We start from the raw sequence: 21,584 nt of genomic DNA on the forward strand, positions 1-21,584 counted from the left end.
ACAACTTTAAGAACCAAATAGATGTTTGAAACTAAAACATTTCTACCAACCACTGGATGACTGAAAAACACGTTTCCACATAAATATGGCGGCAACTGAAATAAGAAAAAAGAAATGATATTCTAAATATGCCAACTAAGTTTGAAGTGCTTATGCAAAATTAAATAATTATCGTATGAATGTTTCTTTTGGAAAGAGAGTTCAAAGAGATGATGGAAGAGAAGATCTAAAAGGAAAAGAATGTCTACACAGTGTATGCCTTTGAGTTCGGGATTTAAAAATAAAAGTAGTTCAAAGATTTCTACTGCCTGGACACATCTGCTTTTTAAATAAAAGAAAAACAACAGTTATGTAACTGATAGTTACTGGTAGTACTAACTACCAGCCTACTGAAATTCATATGCTATGATTCAGTAATAAAAGAGAAAAGGGGATGGTATGGATACTTACATTAAGCAGCTGTTCGAAAGCAAAACTAAAGCCTTTCTTATAGTCTGTGATTCCTTTTGCTGTGATGTTATTCACTGCATCTTTCAGCACTTTCTTATTTCTTACGTTGGCTTGGACAAGGTGCTGAAAACAGCTCACATCCTGGGCATTGCTGTTAAACTGTGAAAGACACAAAAGTAAATACACAAATGAACATGAAAATCAATCACACAATTTTAGTTGCATTTGTGACTTCTACGTCCCAATCCTGTTGTGCTTTTTCTTTCATAAAGGAAAATGAGTAAACTGGTAACTGAAGTGCACTGAGGATCAAATAGCAATTTTCATCTAAGCCTCCCTTCTACTGTAACCCTGAGCCTGTGACTCACCTTCATGAAGCTTAGCTTCTCTGATTATGAATTTGGGACTTTAATTATGTAAGATCCCTTTCAGCTCTCAAATACCCGAGCATTTGGGGGGGGGGGGGAACCCAACAACAACAAACAATGAAATGTATTCAGAATCCAGAAATGATATGCAGCAGGTTCAAGGAGAAACTAGCCATTTGCTTGCCTCTCATAAGGAAAAGCTAGGGGGGAAATATTACACTTAACGACAGGAACAGGTTTAACGGAGGAAAGTAATATGAAAGAATTAGGAACAATGGGTGGCCTTTCAGAACCATCACTCCACAGCTTATATACAGAATGTCGTGGAATCATGAAGGCAAGGCTAAGGGCAAGCAGGTCCTGGAAGACAGGTTTTGCTCTAAGTGACGAGTCCCTGAACCACAAGGATGCTACAGGAGGAGAGAATGTAAACTTTGATACCTGTCCAAAAGTGAAAATCTAACAATCATCACCAAAGCAGTATCACCAACCCCACAAAACGTGTTCACATAGTTCACTGGGCATTTCCAAAAGAACATAAGAACAAGAGAAGTAATGCAGCGAGATCCAGGGCACTGAGGTCAGTGGGATCATCCTACCGTTGATCAACTCTGCTATTTGTATGAGCCACTTGGGCTCTTGGGGCCTAGAGTCACATCTGCAAAATGAAGTTAATAATAAAAACATATTTTCTAGAAGGTAGGGGTCTGGCCAGATGAAATGCTGGAGATATTCTTAAAAACATATAATTAAATTAAATAATTTTAACAGGTGGATCACAAACCAAAATATAAACTTTGTAACTGATCACATACTTTTATAAATGTAAAACATCATTCCTTTTTTTTTTTTTCCTCTGGAAATCATTGAAGCTTAATTATAAGGTGCACTGCACATTTCATTAATTCAATAAGCAAATGTTTACTATCAGCCTGTTATAGGTCAAAAATTATGGCAGGTGATGATTTTATGCCTTCAGACATTTAGTAAATTATGCACAAACATATACATACATGTAAGCACATATATGATATCTGCCTTGTGCTGCATTTATTCTAGAAATATTAATATTTTCCTCTTTGCAAATATCCTACACGATAAGTATTATTACTATTCATGAGGAAACTTAGGCACTGGGAGGTTAAATAACTTGCGCATTGTCACAAAGCAAATAAGAGACAGGATCAGATTAGCACTGTGACACAGAGTCTGGGGGATTTTAACTATTCTTATAGAGCCTCTTACTGTATTACAATATATTATGATTCATTCTGTAAAGCGATATAATATTAGTCCCTAGGAGACAATATCATGAGTGGGTTCTAGTTTGTACTGTGAGCAGCCAGGGGGAAATTCCTGTGAGAAATGACATTTCCTGTGATTCTAGAGAAATGTTTCATTTAAGACTATGGAGGAAGGCAAAAAGAACAACAATGTAAAGGGCTATGATGTTAGGGGCAGGGAGAAGACTTTCAGAGAAATATAAAGGAGGAGAGTTTAGCTCACTCACATATGACTGAGGACAATGACATAAAAGGAGTTCAGAGAGGGAAGCAGGGCTAGATCATTCAGGGACTAACAGAAATGCTGAAGAATTGGGATTCGCTTTTCTGTCAAATGGTAAGTCACAGATTTTAAGCCACAAACAAAATAATTTAATGTAAAATTTTAAGAGATCATCTGAGCTGCTGTTTGGTAAACAGATTTAAGGTGAGCAATATTTAAAGGAGGGAAAATTATTAGAAGGCTATCATAGTAACCTAGCTGAACATAATAAGGGGCTCTTGATTTGGAGACGGTCAGAACAGGAGGGGGTACAGATCTATTTTGGAGGAAGAATTCACAGCATATGATGGTAAACTAGGTGTATAGCTGAGGAAGGCAATAGTGCCCTAAATGCCATGCAGGTGTCTGACATGGGCATCAGGATGGTGGAGGGTAGCAGGAGTGATAGGTTCAGGGGTACTTGGGGAAAAGACCAGGGAAGTGTAGAGCTCAAGGGAGGGCGAGTTTTCATAACATTCAAAGTGTGAGACTCAAAAAAAATCTTGGCTAAAGGTTAAAAAAAAAGAAGAAGAAGACTTCAGCATAGAAATTTGGTTTAAAACCTTGCATGTAATGATTCCAAACCCAAATAAAGACCCCACTAAAAAGGAGTACTATAGACCAATTTCCCTGATGAACATGGATGCAAAAATCCTCAACAAGATAATAGCCAACCAGATCTAACAATACATTAAAAGAGTTATTCACCATGATTACGTGGGATTTGTACCTGGGATGCAGGGCTGGTTCAATATCAGCAAAACAATCGATGTGATACATCACATCAATAAAAGGACAAGAACCACACGATCTCAATAGATGCAAAGAAAGCATTTGACAAAATACAGCATCCTTTATTGATAAAACACTCAAGAAAATAGGGACAGAAGGATTATACCTCAAGATCATAAAAGTCATATATGAAAGACCCCCTCCCTGCTAATATCATCCTCAAAAAAACGTAGAAAAACAGAGCTTTACCCCTAATGTCAGGAATACGACAGGGATGTCCACTCTCGCCATTGTTATTCAACATAGTATTGGAAGTCTTAGCCTCAGCAATCAGACAACACAAAGGAATATAAGGCATCCAAATCAGCCAGGAGGAGGTCAAATTTTCAGTCTTCACAGATGAAATTATACTCTATATGGAAAACCCAGAAGATTCCACCAAAAAACTGCTAGAACTGGTCCATGAATTCAGCACAGTTGCAGGACATAAAATCAGTGCAGAGAAATCAGTTGCATTTCTATACACCAATAATGATGCAACAGAAAGAGAAATCAAGGAATCGATCCCATTTACAATTGCACCAAAACCCGTAAAATACCTAGGGATAAACCTAACCAAAGAGATGAAAAATCTTTACACTGAAAACTATAGAAAGCTTATGAAAGACGTTAAAGAAGACAAAAAAAAAAAATGGAAAAGCATTCCATGCTCATGGATTGGAAGAACAAATATTGTTAAACTACTGATACTACCCAAAGCAATCTACATATTCAATGCAATCCCTATCAAAGTAACACCAGATGAACATAAGGGAAGGGAAACAAAAATAATATAAAAATAGGGAGGGGGACAAAACAGAGAGACTCTCAAATATGGAGAACAAACTGAGGGTTACTGGAGGGGTTGTGGGAGGGGGGAGGGGCTAAATGTGTAAGGGGCACTAAGGAATCTACTCCTGAAATCATTGTTGCACTATACACTAACTAATTTGGATGTAAATTAAAAAAAAATTAAAAAGTATACAAAAAAAATAAAAGCAAAAAGAAAGTAACACCAGCATTCTTCACACAGCTAGAACAAACAATTATAAAATTTGTATGGAAACAGAAAAGACCCCAAATAGCCAAAGCAATCCTGAAAAAGAAAACCAAAGCTGGAGGCATCACAATCCCAGACTTCAAGCTGTAATCATCAAGACAGTATGGTACTGGCACAAAAACAGACACTCAGATCAGTGGAACAGAGTAGACAACCCAAAAATGGACCCACAAATGTATGGCCAACTAACCCTTAACAAAGCAGGAAAGAATATTCAGTGGAAAAAGTCTCTTCAGCAAAGGGTGTTGGGAAAACTGGACAGCAACATGCAGAAAACTGGACCATTTTCTTATATGATATACAAAATGAAACTCAAAATGGATGAAAGATCTAAACATAAGACAGGAAGCCATCAAAATCCTAGAGGAGAAAGCAAGCAAAATCCTCTTTGACCTCAGCCGCAGCAACTTCTTACTCAACACGTCTCTGGAGGAAAGGGAAAGAAATGCAAAAATGAACTACTAAAACCTCATCAATATAAAGAGTTTCTGCACAGTGAAGGAAATAATAGCAAAACTAAAAGGCAACCAACGGAATGGGAAAAGGCATTTGCAAATGACATCTCAGATAAAGGGCTAGTAATCCAAAATCTATAAAAAACATCACATTTCGGGGCACCTGGGTGGCGCAGTCGGTTAAGCGTCCGACTTCAGCCAGGTCACGATCTCGCAGTCCGTGGGTTCGAGCTCCACGTCAGGCTCTGGGCTGATGGCTCAGAGCCTGGAGCCTGTTTCCGATTCTGTGTCTCCCTCTCTCTCTGCCCCTCCCCCGTTCATGCTCTGTCTCTCTCTGTCCCAAAAATAAAATAAACGTTGAAAAAAAATTTAAAAAACATCACATTTAACACCCAAAAAACAAATAATCCAGTGAAGAAATGGGCAAAAGGCATGAATAGACACTTTTCCAAAGAAGACATACAGATGGCTAACAGACACAGGAAAAAAATGCTCAACACCACTCATCATCAGGGAAATACAAATTAAAGCCACAATGAGATACCACCTCACACTACTCGGAATGGCTACCTTAACAACTCAGGCAACAACAGATGATGGCAAGGATGTGGAGACAGAGGAACCCTTTTGCACAGCTGGTGGGAATCCAAACTGGTGCAGCCCCTCTGGATAATAGTTTGGAAGTTCCTCAAAAAATTAAAAATAGAATTAACCTAGGGTGTAGCAATTGCACTACTAGGAATTTATCCAAAGGATACAGCTGTGCTGTTTCGAAGGGGCACATGCACCCCAGGGTTTACAGCAGCACTATTGACAATAGCAAAAGTATGGAAAGAGTCCAAATATCCATCGACAGATGAATGGATAAAGAAGGTGTGGTGTGTGTGTGTGTGTGTGTGTGTGTGTGTGTGTGTGTGTGTGTATACACATACACACACACACACACACACACACACACACAATAGAGTATTACTAGGAAATCAAAAAGAAGGAAATCTTTCCATTTGTAAAAACGTGGATGGAACCAGAGTGTATTATGCTAAGTGAAATTAGTAAAAGAAAGACAAATATCCAATGACTTCACTCATATGTGGAATTTAAGATACAAAACAGATGAACACAAAGCAAGGGAAGCAAAAATAATACAAACACAGGGAGAGGGACAAAACATAAGAGTCTTAAATAGAGACAACAAACTGAGGATCGCTGGGGGCGGGGGGGGGTTGTGGGGGGGGGGATGGGCTAAAAGGGTAAGGAGGATTAAGGAAGACACTTGGGGATGAGCAGTGAATGTTATATTATGGGATAAATCACTGGAATCTACTCCTGAAATTATTGCACTACATGCTAACTAACTTGGATGTAAATTAAAAATAAAAATAAAAATAAAACTTTAAATATAAAAAGGAAGTAGAAAAATGAGTCCCTAAGACAACAGTGGAAATAAGTTCGCATGGAGGCAGGAAAAAAATCAGTAGACTGGGCTATTTGGGGTGACAAGAGGGGAAAAAATAGGTCTCAGGAGGAAAAACACTGCAGTTCAGATACAAAGATGGGGAATTCAAAGTGCCAACTGAACTCATCCACATAATACAATGTCAGTGGAGGGGGAAAACCCCCCCCCCCAACTGAAGCACAATGGGAAGTGGTAGAACGTGCAGAGGCACATCTTCCACATCTTCAAAGCACTTCGGCTGGGAAGAAAGAAAATGATTGGGGTACCTCTAAGGGTAAGCCTGAGGTCAAGGAAAGGCTTCCCTCAAGTGGAGGGTCACTAGAGCAAGAGAGGTTCATATCGAAGAGCGTAGGAAGAAAAGATGCAAGATAGTAGAGAGCGAAATACAAAGTTCTTGTGAAGGTGGGAAGGACACTTACAGCCTATGTCTGGAGGAATGACCCTTGAATGTGCATCGACTTCAATGTTCCAGGTAAAGAGCACGGGCTGAGTACTGATGCTGGGTGTATGCATAGATTAGGGGTTGAAAAGGTGACAGTCAACATCTGAACAGCAAAGCAATCAATGTAAAATAAGGGAGGGGGCACCTGGGTGGCTCAGTTGGTTAAATGTCAGACTTCAACTTAGGTCACGATCTTTCATTTCTTGAGTTCCAGCCCCAAGTTGGGCTCCGCACTGACAGCTTTAAGCCTGGAGCCTGCTTCGGATTCTGTGTCTCCCTCTCCCTCAGTACCTGCCCCCTCACCGGTTGATGCTCATCTCTCTCTCTGTCTCTCTCTGTCTCTCTCCGTCTTCCTCTCTCTCTCTCCCCCCTCTCTCAAAAATAAATGAACATAAAAAAATAAAAAGATAAAGGGAGGAGATGGAAGGTTTGGAGAGAATACAGATAAAACAAGAAGGAAAATGTCTTGCACAGATAATTGAGTTCTTTCTCATTTTTATTTGAACACTACTTTCAGGTACATCATATATATGAAGAAAAAGCTCCAATACATATTTTTTGCTTTTTCCATAAAATCAAATGTTGAAAACTTAGTATCTTCAGATCTAAATTCCACTGCCTCTTTCATTCCATTCTTTGATAACTTGACACAATCTTATCTTACACATTCTATTTTGAAAACAAAAGAATGTGAGAATTCCCATGTTAGAACGTTTAAAAAAAAAAGTTTGCTAGTACATCAACAGTAAAATATCTGACTTTAGAGAATTGTTAGAAATGGTTATAGGAGATGTTATTAACTGATTTAAACGATGAATCATGATAAAATTAGAAGTTATGCAGAAAATGAACACTAAATAATGTATTGCCCTGAGTCTTTTGGTTGGCCTTGAACTGCTTTTAACACATAAGAATGAAGCATCTCGTTAAGTCACTTTAACAAACTGATTAAATGTAAATTCAATTCATTAAATACAAATTCAGTGGTGTGTAACAGAAATTCTCTGATTATACTCATAATAAAATTCATAAATAATGCAGAGAAACGAATAGCTTACAAAGTCTAAGTGCCTAGAGCGAATCTTACCCTCCTAGGAAAGGGATGAGAAAGTTTAAAAGTTCTAAATTAGGCAAATGTATATTTCACAGACACCTTACACTCGTCCGCTTTTAGAGTAGACAAAAAGAACAGGTTTATTTTCACAAGCTGAAACTGCAGTCTTTGGTAACATGTGCCTAGACGTCAATTTATAAACCACATATTTAATACATGAATCATACATATATTAAAAAACGTAGGGCAAAGTTCACTAATATAGTATTACAAAGCTTTGAAATTGTATCCTGTGAACAAAAATTGATTTAAGGAGGCCAGTTTTTGTCATCTACTAAGAAAATGCTTTAAAAAAAAATGTATATTTAACTAATCCTACAGAGTCAGAAATCCAAACTAACACACTGATTCCCTTCCTGATCCCAGAAAATTCAGCTGAGTAGATCCCTTATTAGAACTGCTGAGAAAATTGCTAGCATGCGGAGAGAGAAAGAAGTGTGGGTCAGAGTGAGCATGTGGGGTATAAATCCAGTGGGACTTTGTATCCCTGCTCCAGCAAATGAACATTCTTTCCTCTCCTCCTTCCCTATCACCTGTTCCTCTGCCTACCTGCAACACTTCTCTTCCTCACTTGGTTGTTGTCCTTACCTCAACAGTTGTTCTTTACAAAGGGCTTTCCTGACCTTCCCTGACTAGATCCAACCATCCCACTGTAACCTCTCCTAGGCCTAGATGGATCTCTTCTTTACAGAATACAACACAGTTAAAATTTCCTATTTCTTTGTATGATATCCTGATAGATGTCTCTTTTGGATTAGAAGTCCACACAAAGAAAACAGCCATCCCACCATTGCAACCTTAGCACTTGGCATATAATAGTATGCTATAAATATCTAATGAGTATATGAATGGAGTTCCATTAGAAGACAGTGTGAAATGTTGACCAAAATCAAGTTATAGGAGTGCCTGGGTGGCTCAGTCAGTTAAGTGGCCAACTTCAGCTCAGGTCATGATCTCGTGGTCTGTGGGTTCGAGCCCCACATCAGACTTTCTGCTGTCAGCGTGGAGCCGACTGTGGGTCCTCTGCCTCCCTCATTCTGCCCCTCCCCTGCTTGCATGCTCTCTCAAAAATAAATATTAAAAAAATCCAATTTATAGATTTCTAAATGTAGAAGTTATATTTTAGCTCTACAATATGTTCTTAAACTTGTATATTCCTAAATATAAGTGTTCTGTCCAAATAGACACTATTCAAATACCCAAATGAAGATGTACGTAAAACACTTATCATAGAGCCTGACACAAAGTAGATGTTAAGTCAAGTGCAACTCTATCTTTTAAAAAAATAATTTTACTATAAACATTAGTAGCTCAATTCTCAAAACAGAACAGACCCTAGATTAATGATGAACAATATCAGCTTTAGTGGGTTTTATTTTATTTATTTTTTTTTAATTTTTAACGTTTATTTTTGAGACAGAGAGAGACAGAGCATGAACGGGGGGGGGGGGGCAGAGAGAGAGGGAGACACAGAATCTGAAACAGGCTCCAGGCTCTGAGCTGTCAGCACAGAGCCCGACGCGGGGCTCAAACTCAGGACCGTGAGATCATGACCTGAGCCGAAGTCGGACGCTTAACCGACCAAGCCACCCAGGCGCCCCATTTAGTGGGTTTTAAATAAAGTTCACTAACAGGACGATACAGGTATCCTTCAAACACTAACTTAATGTCTGAAACAGCCTCTGAGATAACCATCAACAATAAATTTCAATGCTTCCAAAGAACCTTCCTGTTAAATATCACAGTCAAACACACCCATCAAATTAAAAGATACTTTCAGAGCCAAAATAAATCACTAACCTTTCAAATGAATTTAAACTCCTGGTTTTATAAAGACAGTATTTTTGTTCTCATGTACTCTGCTAAGTAAGAAATCATTTCACAAAATACTTCAGACAGACAGAACTCTGTTCATTGAATTCACCTTGGATAAAGATGATGAAATGTTGGCACTGCCTTGATACACACCATAAGTCGAAGTAGCATCAAGTCCTTGGAAAGCAAATTTGTCTACAAATGGCACCCTCATGGGGTGTTCTAACACATCTTCACAGGGCACCAGGTCTACCTTTGAAATGGTTAGCAGGCTCAAGTAGTTTTCCTCTAGAAATTGTAAAAATTAGGGGTGCCTCGGTGGCTTCGTAGGGTAAGCGTCTAAGTCCTGGTTTCAGCTCAGGTTATGACCCCACAGTCATGGGTTCAAGCCCCGCATCAGGCTCCACAATGATGATGGAGCCTGCTTGGGATTCTCTCTCTCTCTCTGCCCTCACCCCACTTGTGCTTATTCTTTCACTCAAAATAAATAAATAGGTAAACAACAACAACAAAAAACACCCACCTCAAATCCAGACCTGCCTGCTTTGAAATATGGGTAATTCTTGAAATTACAAAAAACAAGTGAACTTATTTACATAATCTATGTATAATAAATAATTTATGTAACAAATTATATTATGCAGGATTATTTATTTCGACAAATTATCTAAATTAAATAAACTATAATTTTGTGTGTCAAGTCTTTACAATTATGATATGAGAAGCTATCCACACTTTGGACACCAGATGGCGATGCAGGAAAATAAAAACAAAGTGAACAGAGGATGTGATCTTTAAAATCTTCGTTAAGTTTTCTTCCTATTATAAATATTTTTATTTTCTTATTTTTACAGGAAGTTTAAAAATGGGAAGTATTATAAGGCAACAAAATGGTTATCCTAAAACTCAGAGAAACAGCTGATAACATTTATCCATACACATATGTACCTAATCAGTTAAGAATGATTTTTCAAGTTTTTTAGCTATTGCCAAATTAACTTCCAGAAACTGTGTGCCAATTTATAATATATTTGTAACAGTCTCACTCCACTTTCATGAATACGTAACATTTTTATTTGCTAAATCCTAAGTACAAAGATTATTTCAATCTTTTAATTACTTGAATTTTCTTGATGGCTAATGATGTAAAACTTTTTCTCATATATTAATTTTCATATAATCTTGTGAGTTGTCTTATTTTTATTTATAACAAACTAAGATTTAGAATATACTTCTAGAACATTTTTTATTTACTATTTCTATTACTTCACCGACTTCTTACTATCAATACTAATAATAAAAATATCAGCTAACATATACTGAGAATCACAACAGTGCCAGGCTAAATACTTTACATGCATTGACTCATTTAATCTTCACCAAGTTTACGGTTTTAGTTTTAGTTTTTAAGATTTAAAAATACGCAATGCTTCACGAATTTGCGCGTCATGTTTGTGCAGGGGCCATGCTAGTCTTCTCTTTATTGTTCCAATTTTAGTATATGGGCTGCCAAAGTGAACAATGGTTTTACTTTTAATAGTTTCCATTATACAATTGATGAAATGAGTCTGACAGTGTTAAGCAAAGTGCCCCAAATCACACAGCAACCAAGAGTCAGAGCCCTACTTCAAACCCAAACAATCTGACACACTTTTCTCTACGGTGTCTCATCATTTCCAACTGATACCAAAAAAAGTAAGCTGCCATATCCTGTCATGCTACTTTTCCCCACACTTCCGGTTGAACTTTGGAACCTTTTTTTTTTTTTTAAATACAATTAAAATTGCATTTACCAATAAATTCTGGACAAACTGACATCTTCACATGAGTCACCTTTTCATTTCAAGAAGTTATTATTCCACATTCATTTCTGTATATTCATTTCAACTCTTCTACTTACACCTCATATTCTTTTCTCTTTTCTACAATGCAGATCCAACATATATTATTAAAAGTTTTTCTAGGTAATTCATGATTTTTGCGAACATCGTGAATAGGATTCTAATTTCTATTATTAATCCCTGTCCAGGGAAAACCAGAAGGGGTGGTCACCCTTGCAAGTTAGAGATGCTATAAATATCTTTGTTAATAGCACTATGGGACTTGAACACTCTAGTCCTCAAAATGACATGGTTGTTGCCCAACACTGGCTGCTGGTTTATGGTTTCCTTGGCCTATTGGATAAAAAAAATTGATTAAAAAAAGTTCTACTTTTCAATCCAACTTAAGAAAGTCAGGTCTAACCCAAGTCCTACCTCTAGAAAGTATCAATGTCCACAGACAGCTGTTTCAATTATCTCTTGGAGCTATAAATTGCTTCTTTTTGGAGGGGGGAGCTTTAGCACATCAACTGGAAAGGCCCCCAATTTTTAAAATCTTATCATTTAGATAAGATCGTTTTAACTATTAAAAGAATTAACAAAAGGAGTAATGAATTCTGTAAATGTCAAAAGAAAGTCACATTAATAAAATAGTGAAGATATTGACATTATTGACACAAAATTTATGTTTGCCTATATTTATAAAACATGGGCCATCTAAACTTTTGATAAGCATTTTTACTTTTAAACAAATATTTCAATTAACATGAATCATGATGTGCTGAAAATTCAGTCTGTTGACTTTTTGTTGAAATGTTGAGTGAATTTCTGAATAAGCCCCAGTATCATTTTTAATATATTCTATTCATATTATCATATAGAAAACTCTTAAACAGCTCTAGTTAGATGCATTTGGAGTTTCAAAAAATTGAGAGTATTTGTATTTAGCTTCCTGGCTCATCTCTACTTGATATTAATGTTTTCTTTCTCAACCATCATTTTGTTAACCACTGTGCAATCCTGATTCCACAGCACTTGTCCAGCTAGAAATATGGGCAACTTTCTCATTATCAGTCTTAAGATGTAACAAGCCTATCAGTAGTATTTCTATCACAAGTTTTTTTCATAGCCCTGTGGAAATTTGAAAGCCAGCTCCCAAGGATGAAACTTTAATGAAATGACAAAATAATCATATCTACTCTGATTTTTTCCTCTTTACCAACATTATGACGCAGAGTTGACCAATATGCTAAATGTTTGTATGGTACCTGAAGCTGATTACTTGGAACATCTTTCCTAGTTGAAAAAAAGATCAATTGTGAGTTTGGCTGGATTTGCCTGAAAAACTCAGAGAAGGATATACATATCTAAAGTATTTACAGAGAAGAGATCCTAGAGTCAGATAAAATAAGTAAGGATGACTCTAATCATTTAAGAACACAAACATATTTAATCAGTGATTGAAATTTATTATAAAATTCTGACAACTATGTAAGACTCCCCCCTCCACTGTTATGACTAACCAAGAAATAGACTCAATTGAAAAGCACCACTATGCACCTTGCATTTTTTTCTTTTTCAAAAAAAAATTTTTAATGCTTATTTTTGAGAGAGACAGAGACTGAATGCGAGTGGGTTAAGGGCAGAGAGAGAAGGAGACACAGAATCCAAAGCAGACTCCAGGCTCCAAGCTGTCAGCACAGAGCCCGACACGGGGCTTGAACTCACGAGCTGTGAGATCATGACCTGAGCTGAAATCGGACACTCAACCAACTGAGCCACCCAGGCACCTCTGCATTTTTCTATATACAGTAACATTTCAGTAAAACAGACAGTGTCTCTATAGTCAAAAAAAAAAAAAAAAAAAAAAAAAAGCATCCATTGGTGGGGAGGTGGGAGTGCAGGGGTATAGAAAATAAACAACAAACATATATATATAAAGTATCAGGTGGAGAGGCGCCTGGGTGGCTCAGTCAGTTAAGCATCCGACTTCAGCTCAGGTCACGATCTCACGCACCGTGAGTTCAAGCCCTGCGTCGGGCTCTGGGCTGATGGCTCAGAGCCTGGAGCCTGCTTCCAGTTCTTTGTCTCCCTCTCTCTCTGCCCCTCCCCCGTTCATGCTCTGTCTCTCTCTGTCTCAAAAATAAGTAAACGTTAAAAAAAAAAAAATTAAGTATCAGGTGGAGAAAAATGCTACAAAGAAAAAGAAAGTGAAGTCAAGTGACTGACAATGATTAAAGAGATAGTATAACCAAAACTGGAATGACACTGGAGATTTGGTAGTCAAGGAGGTCCACTCTATTATGGAAGCACTTGAATGAAAAGAAGCACGCATCTATCTAGACTCGGAAGCATCAAGACTCAGGGTAAATCAGAAGCAATTTCTAATCTGTGCATACCAATAAGATATGCGCTTAACAGAAAGAAGAGATCTATTTTTTTTAAGTAAGGTTAGTAACATCACCACCAAGTTCTTTTAAACAGGAAACAGCATTTGGAGCCAACAAATAGTTACCAGCATGACTTGAAGAAATTATATTCAACCTAACTCTGTTCCACTGAAATCAAACATATAAATATACATATATTTTAAAATATATTTCAATATAACAAATATTTGAAAAACTTGAGCATGATTAGGGTATAAACTAATGAAAAAAATTAAATAAAGAAGATACCTATCAACAGAGCATCAGGTCAAAAAGGAGAGAGAGGGGCGCCTGGGTGGCGCAGTCGGTTAAGCGTCCGACTTCAGTCAGGTCACGATCTCGCAGTCCGTGAGTTCGAGCCCCGCGTCGGGCTCTGGGCTGATGGCTCAGAGCCTGGAGCCTGTTTCCGATTCTGTGTCTCCCTCTCTCTCTGCCCCTCCCCGTTCATGCTCTGTCTCTCTCTGTCCCAAAAATAAATAAAAAAAGGTTGAAAAAAAAATTAAAAAAAGAAGCTGTCTTTAAAAAAAAAAAAGGAGAGAGAACATGAGGAATGAAAAAAATTTTGGAATACTACATTTTCAAAGTGTATAATCATTGGACAAAATGTAAGAAAGAGGAATTAATTATGGAAAAAGGCAAATGCTAATATTTGATATTTATAAGAGAATTTAACATGCAAACAGTCACTTTATGCCAAAGTCCTTTTCAATGGAAGAAACAACAAAAAGACTTTCATGTCTAGTTCATGTTTTCAAGTTCTACCATAGACATCAAGATTCTCAAAATGTTTTCTAGAACCTTAGCAATGTGCTGAAAGGAGATTCTGCTATTCACAAATTAAGGTTAAAGTTGATGCATTCTACAAGTTAGTACTGTAATGTAATATCAATTTATATTTTGATTTCTGCTGAATTTACGCCTACTAATTAATTAGGAACAAATATGAGCGCTTAAATAACTGTGAGCAATTTGGCTAAAGTTACAGCTCAGGTCAGCCCCAGTCACTCTCTTGACCTATTGTCATGATTAAATGAATACTTGGATTCTGAATAATCTTACCAAGTCCTGACATGACTATGGCACATGGACTCTTTCCCTAGTCCTTCAAGTCCCAGAAAATAAGTTGTAACTTTTTTATTATTAAAAACAAAAAATTAGTTCAAAAGAAAAGTTCTCCTTCAGCCTCACCTTAAGTATCACATTGTCATTTCTAAAACTGCAAATGAAACTAATTTCTAAGTACCAAAAACTGTCTTTAGTGCACCATGTAATTAATGGAAAAAATATTTATAATGCTTGTCAACACCTTCTTATAAACTTTCCTTATACATGCAAAGCAATTAATTTATCCTCTGGCAATCTTTTTTTTTTAATCTAATAACCTTGATTATGTGCCCTGTTATTATAAACACTAAATTTGTCCTTTATTTGATAGTCTTCTCAAATAGAGTCTTCCATAATTTCTTTATGCATCTTTTAAATAGAGTTAAGTTTATAAAGCACCCATCTTTACCTTAAAAAAAAAGCGTATAAAAAGAGAGAACTAGGGCTCTTTTAATAAATCTAACTCTACTCATCCTGTCTTAATACTCCCCTCCATAAAGCAAATGGCTACAGTATAAAAATATTCATAAACATCCATACTACTAATAATGCTGTGAATTAACCAAGATCTTAAAATCTAAATCAGCAATAAGCATTATAAGTTACAACAAGCTCCAGACAGATGCCTGTTGGACTTTGCTAAATGTACCTCCCTCCAGTACCTTGACTTCCCGATTTCCTCATGGCCTAGGACTCACTGGACAGGCTTTGCTAAATGAAGATTCTGACCCTGAAGTGTGGTGCCTGAGAGTCCGCATTTCTAACCAGCTGTCAGGGGCTGCTCTGCTTTTCAGTCATGGGCCCCTCCTTACGTGGCAGGGGTATAAAGCTATAAAATTCTTGGTCACTGACATAAAAGAGAGCTGAATCGACACAAAAATGTCTTGAAATCTAGATGATGACTATTTTATAAGACATGAAATGAAATTTCTGTCCTAGACTTCATGGCTCACAAAAATTCACTGGCACACCAATTATCTGTCACTTTATTTGTACTCTGGCAAAAAGAGGGCCTGTTTTGTAAGGATGAAAAAACTCACTTTTAAATTTAAGTAGTGCAACAACTTACAAATGTGCTCATTATTACAGGCAGAGTAGCAAAGTTCTAAGCTACGAAAACCATGCCCTTGTCTAGGAACACACGAGGCATATTTTAGAAGGAAAACTCAAACTTAAAACACAGGAGAAAACGAACAATCCACGCCATGTCTTTCTTGAAGATACAGTGCAATCTCATATTTAAACAAACCTCTAGTGTGACATTAGTTGGTGTTAGACTGTCAAGTCAAAACCTGGGAAGTACCTGAAATTTTATCCTATTTGCAAGCTAATGAGTCAGCCTCAAAGGTGGTACATTGTTTCTATACAATTCTACCAGCGCATCTAAGAGGCAGAGTCATCTGTGGAGAGTGGGAAGCAGATCACTTAACCAGAGAGTCTTGCTAATGCCACCAGCATGACGTTGTGATCATCCCTGTCCAGCCTCCTGCTATGATGACTGTGGCTCCTTAGTCCTCATTCTGCACTTGCATTTAGACACTATCATTTCCAGAATCGCTGTTTAGTGCCTACTATCCAGACAAAGTGCAGAGCTTACTTCAACTAATATCAGAGATACTATAAGGAAGCGTATTTTGATTACTTCTTTCTCATGAGTATTAAAGGCTACACTTTTTAATTTTTAAAAAAATATTTAATTATTTTTGAAAGAGAGAGTGACAGAGCATGAATGGAGAAGGGGCAGAGAGAGAGAGGCAGACACAGAATCCAAAGCAAACTCCAGGCTCTGAGTTATCAGCACAGACCCTGACACGGGGCTTGAACTCATGAACCTGAGCTGAAGTCAGACGGTTAATCTATTGAGCCACACAGCCCCCCCCCCCAAAAGACTGCACTTTATAATGACCACATATTAGAAAAACTTCCAAGAAAAAAAGGGACTGAAAAATGCTTAATGTCACCAGAACATTTGCATCTAATTCTTAAGCAACAAGATGTGATCTTATTGAAACGCATGGCCATTTTCTTCCGTTGTTAACTTTTCACATACTGTTCATAATCAGCACACATTTCCTTGTCATCTTCCACTGGCTTGCAGTATTTTACTCTTGAAATGTCAAACTCCCTCAGTTTCATAAACAAACTCCACTCATTGTGTCAACAGTTGAAATGATGTCTGTAAATCAGAACATGCTGTGATTGAATTGTTGCTCCTATCATCTACCACTTTCTTCCACCAAAGCATGTAACCAGATTAGTAGGAAAACAGTCGTGTGATGCTTGCATAAGCTTTGCCCAACAGCAGGCTTCCTTTCTGCAACCAACAATGCCCTGGAGACAACAGAATCGCCCTGGAGATAACAAAGAACTCCCTAGGACATGACATTTGGGATGTAGTTCTGACATCTTACACGTGCATTACATGACTTAAGCATAACAATTACTGTTCTTTACAAAATGTTAAGAGACTTAGAAGTATAAACCTAAAAATGAGAGGCTGTTTTTCTGTACGGTGGGTCTAAGCAATTTTGTCAAGTGTTCCTATCGATTGCATCCTAACACTCTGGATGACTCAGGTGATCTTTGGTATGAGGATGAAGAAAACTGCGTGAGGGTTGTGGAAAAATTATTGTCAAAATTTACTGCACAATCACTACCAGGTTTTCTCAGCACCTTATTATAATGCCTCCCTGAAGTTATAAACACTAAAAGTGACATTGTTTCTTTCCTGGACATTCAGTTTCAGAGAAAAAAAAAGAAAGAAAATACATGCACACCTGTATATGCACATGTGAACACACACACATACACACACACACCAGCATATTAGATTTTGAAGAGCTTTTTCCTTAGAATTGCCATATCATTAAATTATTAAATTTTTATTTAATGAGAAAGGCCTGGTTAAGGACAAAACATAAGTTTGCTTTTCTCTTACCAAAATGTTTCATCATAATAAATTATCTTTAAATGTATCCATTTCAGGGGCGCCTGGGTGGCTCAGTCGGTTAAGCGTCCGACTTCGGCTCAGGTCATGATCTTGCGGTCCGTGAGTTAAGCCCCGCATCAGGCTCTGTGCTGACCGCTCAGAGCCTGGAGCCTGTTTCAGATTCTTTGTCTCCCTCTCTCTCTGACCCTCCCCCATTCATGCTCTGTCTCTGTCTCAAAAATAAATAAACGTTAAAAAAAAAATTAAAAAAAAATGTATCCATTTCAGGCATTTTATAGCCCCAATATAGCACGCTAACCAATAAAACTGATGAATTTTTGAAATTATGAAGTTAATGTGGTTGATGTTAAATATTATATAAACATGAATAAGAGCATAGGAGCAAGACACATGATAAAGAAGGTAAATAAATATATAAAAAAATATACTACCTAGGCCGAATGTATAACCCAGACATAGTGTTTAAGTATTCATTTGCAATTATAAGATTAATCTAATTCATATGTGCTTTTTCAAGCCAAAATATGGAAAAATTTACTGAAAGAACTTCTCCACCAAAACATAAATAACAGTCTTCTTTAAAAATACATTCAGATTTAAAAGGGTTTTCTCTTTGCTTTTACAATCTAATAATATTTCTATCTTAGAATTTCTAACAATTCCAATATTTTGGAGTTTTATTTAAGTATATCAGATTTCAGGTGTTGAGTTTGCTAAGTCCTTTATAGATTTTGGAAGGGGGGGGTGAGGGAGAGGGGAAAATAGGTGATGGGCATTGAGGAGGGCACCTGTTGGGATGAGCACTGGGTGTGGTATTCAAGCGAAGAACCACAAGAAACTACCCCAAAAACCAAGAGCACACTTTACACACTGTATATTAACTACTTCGACAATACATTATATTAAAAAATTTGGGGCGCCTGGGTGGCTCAGTCCGTTGAGAGCCCGACTTCAGCTCAGGTCACGATCTCACGGTCCGGTCCGTGAGTTCGAGCCCCGCGTCGGGCTCTGGACTGATGGCTCAGAACCTGGAGCCTGCTTCCGATTCTGTGTCTCCCTCTCTCTCTGACCCTCCCCCATTCATGCTCTGTCTCTCTCTCTGTCTCAAAAATAAATAAACGTTGGGGCGCCTGGGTGGCGCAGTCGGTTAAGCGTCCGACTTCAGCCAGGTCACGATCTCACGGTCCAGGAGTTCGAGCCCCGCGTCGGGCTCTGGGCTGATGGCTCAGAGCCTGGAGCCTGTTTCCGATTCTGTGTCTCCCTCTCTCTCTGCCCCTCCCCTGTTCATGCTCTATCTCTCTCTGTCCGAAAAATAAATAAACATTGAAAAAAAAATTAAAAAAAAATAAATAAACGTTAATTTTTTTAATAAAATAAATATATCAGATTTCACAAAAAAATTAGTAAATATATTTTATATTCTCCTCAAGATTCATAAATGAAGATGGCTGTGCTCCAATCCTGCCTTCTCTCTTATAAAAGTTACTAGAACTCTGATTCTTTATCTGTAACTTAAGGATGGTAACAGTATCGACCTCACAAGGCAGTTGTGAAGACTGAATGAGTCATCATGGAAAACACATAGAACAGTTCCTGCCACATAAGCAGTGTTTAAAAAACTACCTCATGACTTGTGATTACTTGAAGGTTAATAAATAAGATCAAGAATGAACACATATCTACCTTAGATCTTGTTCATACTGATTTTCTGAAGGAAACATCTATGGTGGGAATAATAAGCTCACTTAAAAACATTCAGTGACTTTTCAATCATGAAAATGTACTCATGATTTTTCTGAAATAATAAAATTAAGCAAAAGTATATAGTTAGTAAAAAAAAATCAGAGTTGACAAAAATATCTCTATGGCAAATGAGGGCCACAAACAAGGAAAGTAAATTTAACTAACTAATCTACACTAAACAAGCCAATATACAGCAGCTGAGACCAGTAATAATTTTCCCTTGGAAGTAGAGTGGGAAATCATGATGGTTTCATCTTTCAAATATCTTCCTGCATTATTTGCCTCACAGTTTGCACGGGTTGAGCATTTCCCAATGTCCTTCTTCTTCCCTATTTGTGAATATGTAACTGAGTATTTTCATCATTTTTAACTTGACATATTGAGATACATTATTTCCAGATCAAACACACTCCCAGTTCTTTCCACAAGCAACATATTCCATTTGCCAATAGGCATTTAGCTTACACAATTCAAGGTACATCAAGTGAGGATACACAAGTAAGGATTTACCAAGAACTGTCAATGAACCAATAAGGTCTGCTGACCAGGCTCACAGAAACCACAGGGAAATATCTTACAATTATGTTTTTTAAGTAGTTAACAATGTTCTTTAAAGCAATACATGTTTAAGAGCCATAATATTATTAAGAAAAGCGATGATCTTTAAGACTTGTCAGGCATGAAGAATCCCAATGTCAATCCCACCTAAGTGATTTTATTAAGAAAAATTCAGGGCCGCCTGGGTAGCTCAATCGGTTAAGCATCCGACTTAGGCTCAGGTCATGATCTCGCGGTTCATGGGTTTGAGACCTGCATCGGGCTCTGTGTTGACAGCTTGGAGCCTGCTTCAGATTCTGTGTCTCCCTCTCTCTCTGCCCCTCCCCTGCTCATGCTCTGTCTCTAAATAAACATTAAAATAATTTTTAAAAAGAATCATTACTTGCTAGCTAAATGTTGAACACCAAAAAAAATTCATTCAAAGCCATTTCTTCTGTTTAATCAGAAATCCTTTTAAAGCATATTTAATAATAGCATTGTTTAGTTTCTAGCTAAGGCAGATGCTGTTGGTGTCCCATCCGTATTTCCATGCGTGCCAACCCAAATTTAACTGGCTGAGATTTCTACAAGCCCTCTGCCTGCGTACATGTTGGCCTGGGAACATCAGGGTATTAACGTTCCTCGCGAGCAATTGTTAACTATAAATACTCCAGCACATTTTCCCCATAGAAGGGTAACTCTGATTCATGTAATCTGTGCTAATTCTCAGAATTGTACAGAAGATTAAACTGTATCACTCAGAGTGGTAATGTTTGATAATCCATCATTTGTTAGTTCTCTCTCTCTCTCTCTCTCTCTCTCTCTTTGGCTTTTCACATTTCTCTAAGCATTTCCTAGAGTCATTTTCTAAAATAAACCATTTGTCCTTGAATCCTTGTCTCAGAGACTCTTTGTGGGGAGACCCAATCTAAACTGAAACTAGCAGTGGTTTTAGGAAGCAGATCCGCAGAATGGGATTGCAGAATTAAGTCACTCACCAGTCGTGTGGCAACAAAGACTCCACTAGTAACTGGCTGTACACCAGTCATAACTAGAGTCAAGAAAACCCTTCAAAGGCTGTAGCATCCACCTTGCTTGTGCTAGAACACAAACTTGTTCTGTGGCCCTTCCGGGCACTGGGGGTCCAGGCCTATCTCCCCCACCTCACCTTCCAGCCTCTCCCAGGCTCACGTGCTCCAATCCCACCAGCTCCTTTCTGCCCCTCAGATGCACAGCCGGGCTCCCCTCTTCAGGCCCTCTGCACTGGCCGTTCCCTCCGGCCAGAATGGTCTTCCCTTAGAGTGCTTCAGACAGCCTCCTCCTCGGGCCTCAGCCCGAAGCTTGCCTCCTCGCAGAGCCCAGTTCTTTCTGCCCCAACAGAAGCAGCACCCGCTCTGCTTGGGGTCCCATCACCCACTTTCAGGGAACTTGCCGTTGTCCGAAATCCACCACATCCCTTTGTTTCTCCCCACTGGAGTGTGGGCTGTGTGGAAACAGGGGACTTAGGATGAGGACATAATCTACT

The 21,584-nt window shown here is 37.9% G+C and overlaps 1 protein-coding gene and 1 non-coding gene across 12 annotated transcripts in view; both read right to left on the reverse strand.

Annotated features, from left to right (window-relative positions):
- Positions 1-21,584, reverse strand: part of CACNA2D1 (calcium voltage-gated channel auxiliary subunit alpha2delta 1) — a 496,078-nt gene that overhangs the window by 91,773 nt on the left and 382,721 nt on the right. For all 11 annotated transcript variants that reach the window (XM_019825390.3, XM_045052315.1, XM_011280348.4 and 8 more), the window contains one exon: positions 451-609. In XM_019825390.3, coding sequence (XP_019680949.1) covers positions 451-609 — 159 coding nt within the window. The remainder of the gene's footprint in view (positions 1-450; positions 610-21,584) is intronic.
- Positions 10,892-10,996, reverse strand: LOC111559588. Its single transcript, XR_002740717.2, has one exon. It is a non-coding gene; the product is annotated as a U6 spliceosomal RNA (small nuclear RNA).

This window comes from Felis catus, chromosome A2, assembly GCF_018350175.1.
Source record: "Felis catus isolate Fca126 chromosome A2, F.catus_Fca126_mat1.0, whole genome shotgun sequence".
NCBI lineage: Eukaryota > Metazoa > Chordata > Mammalia > Carnivora > Felidae > Felis > Felis catus.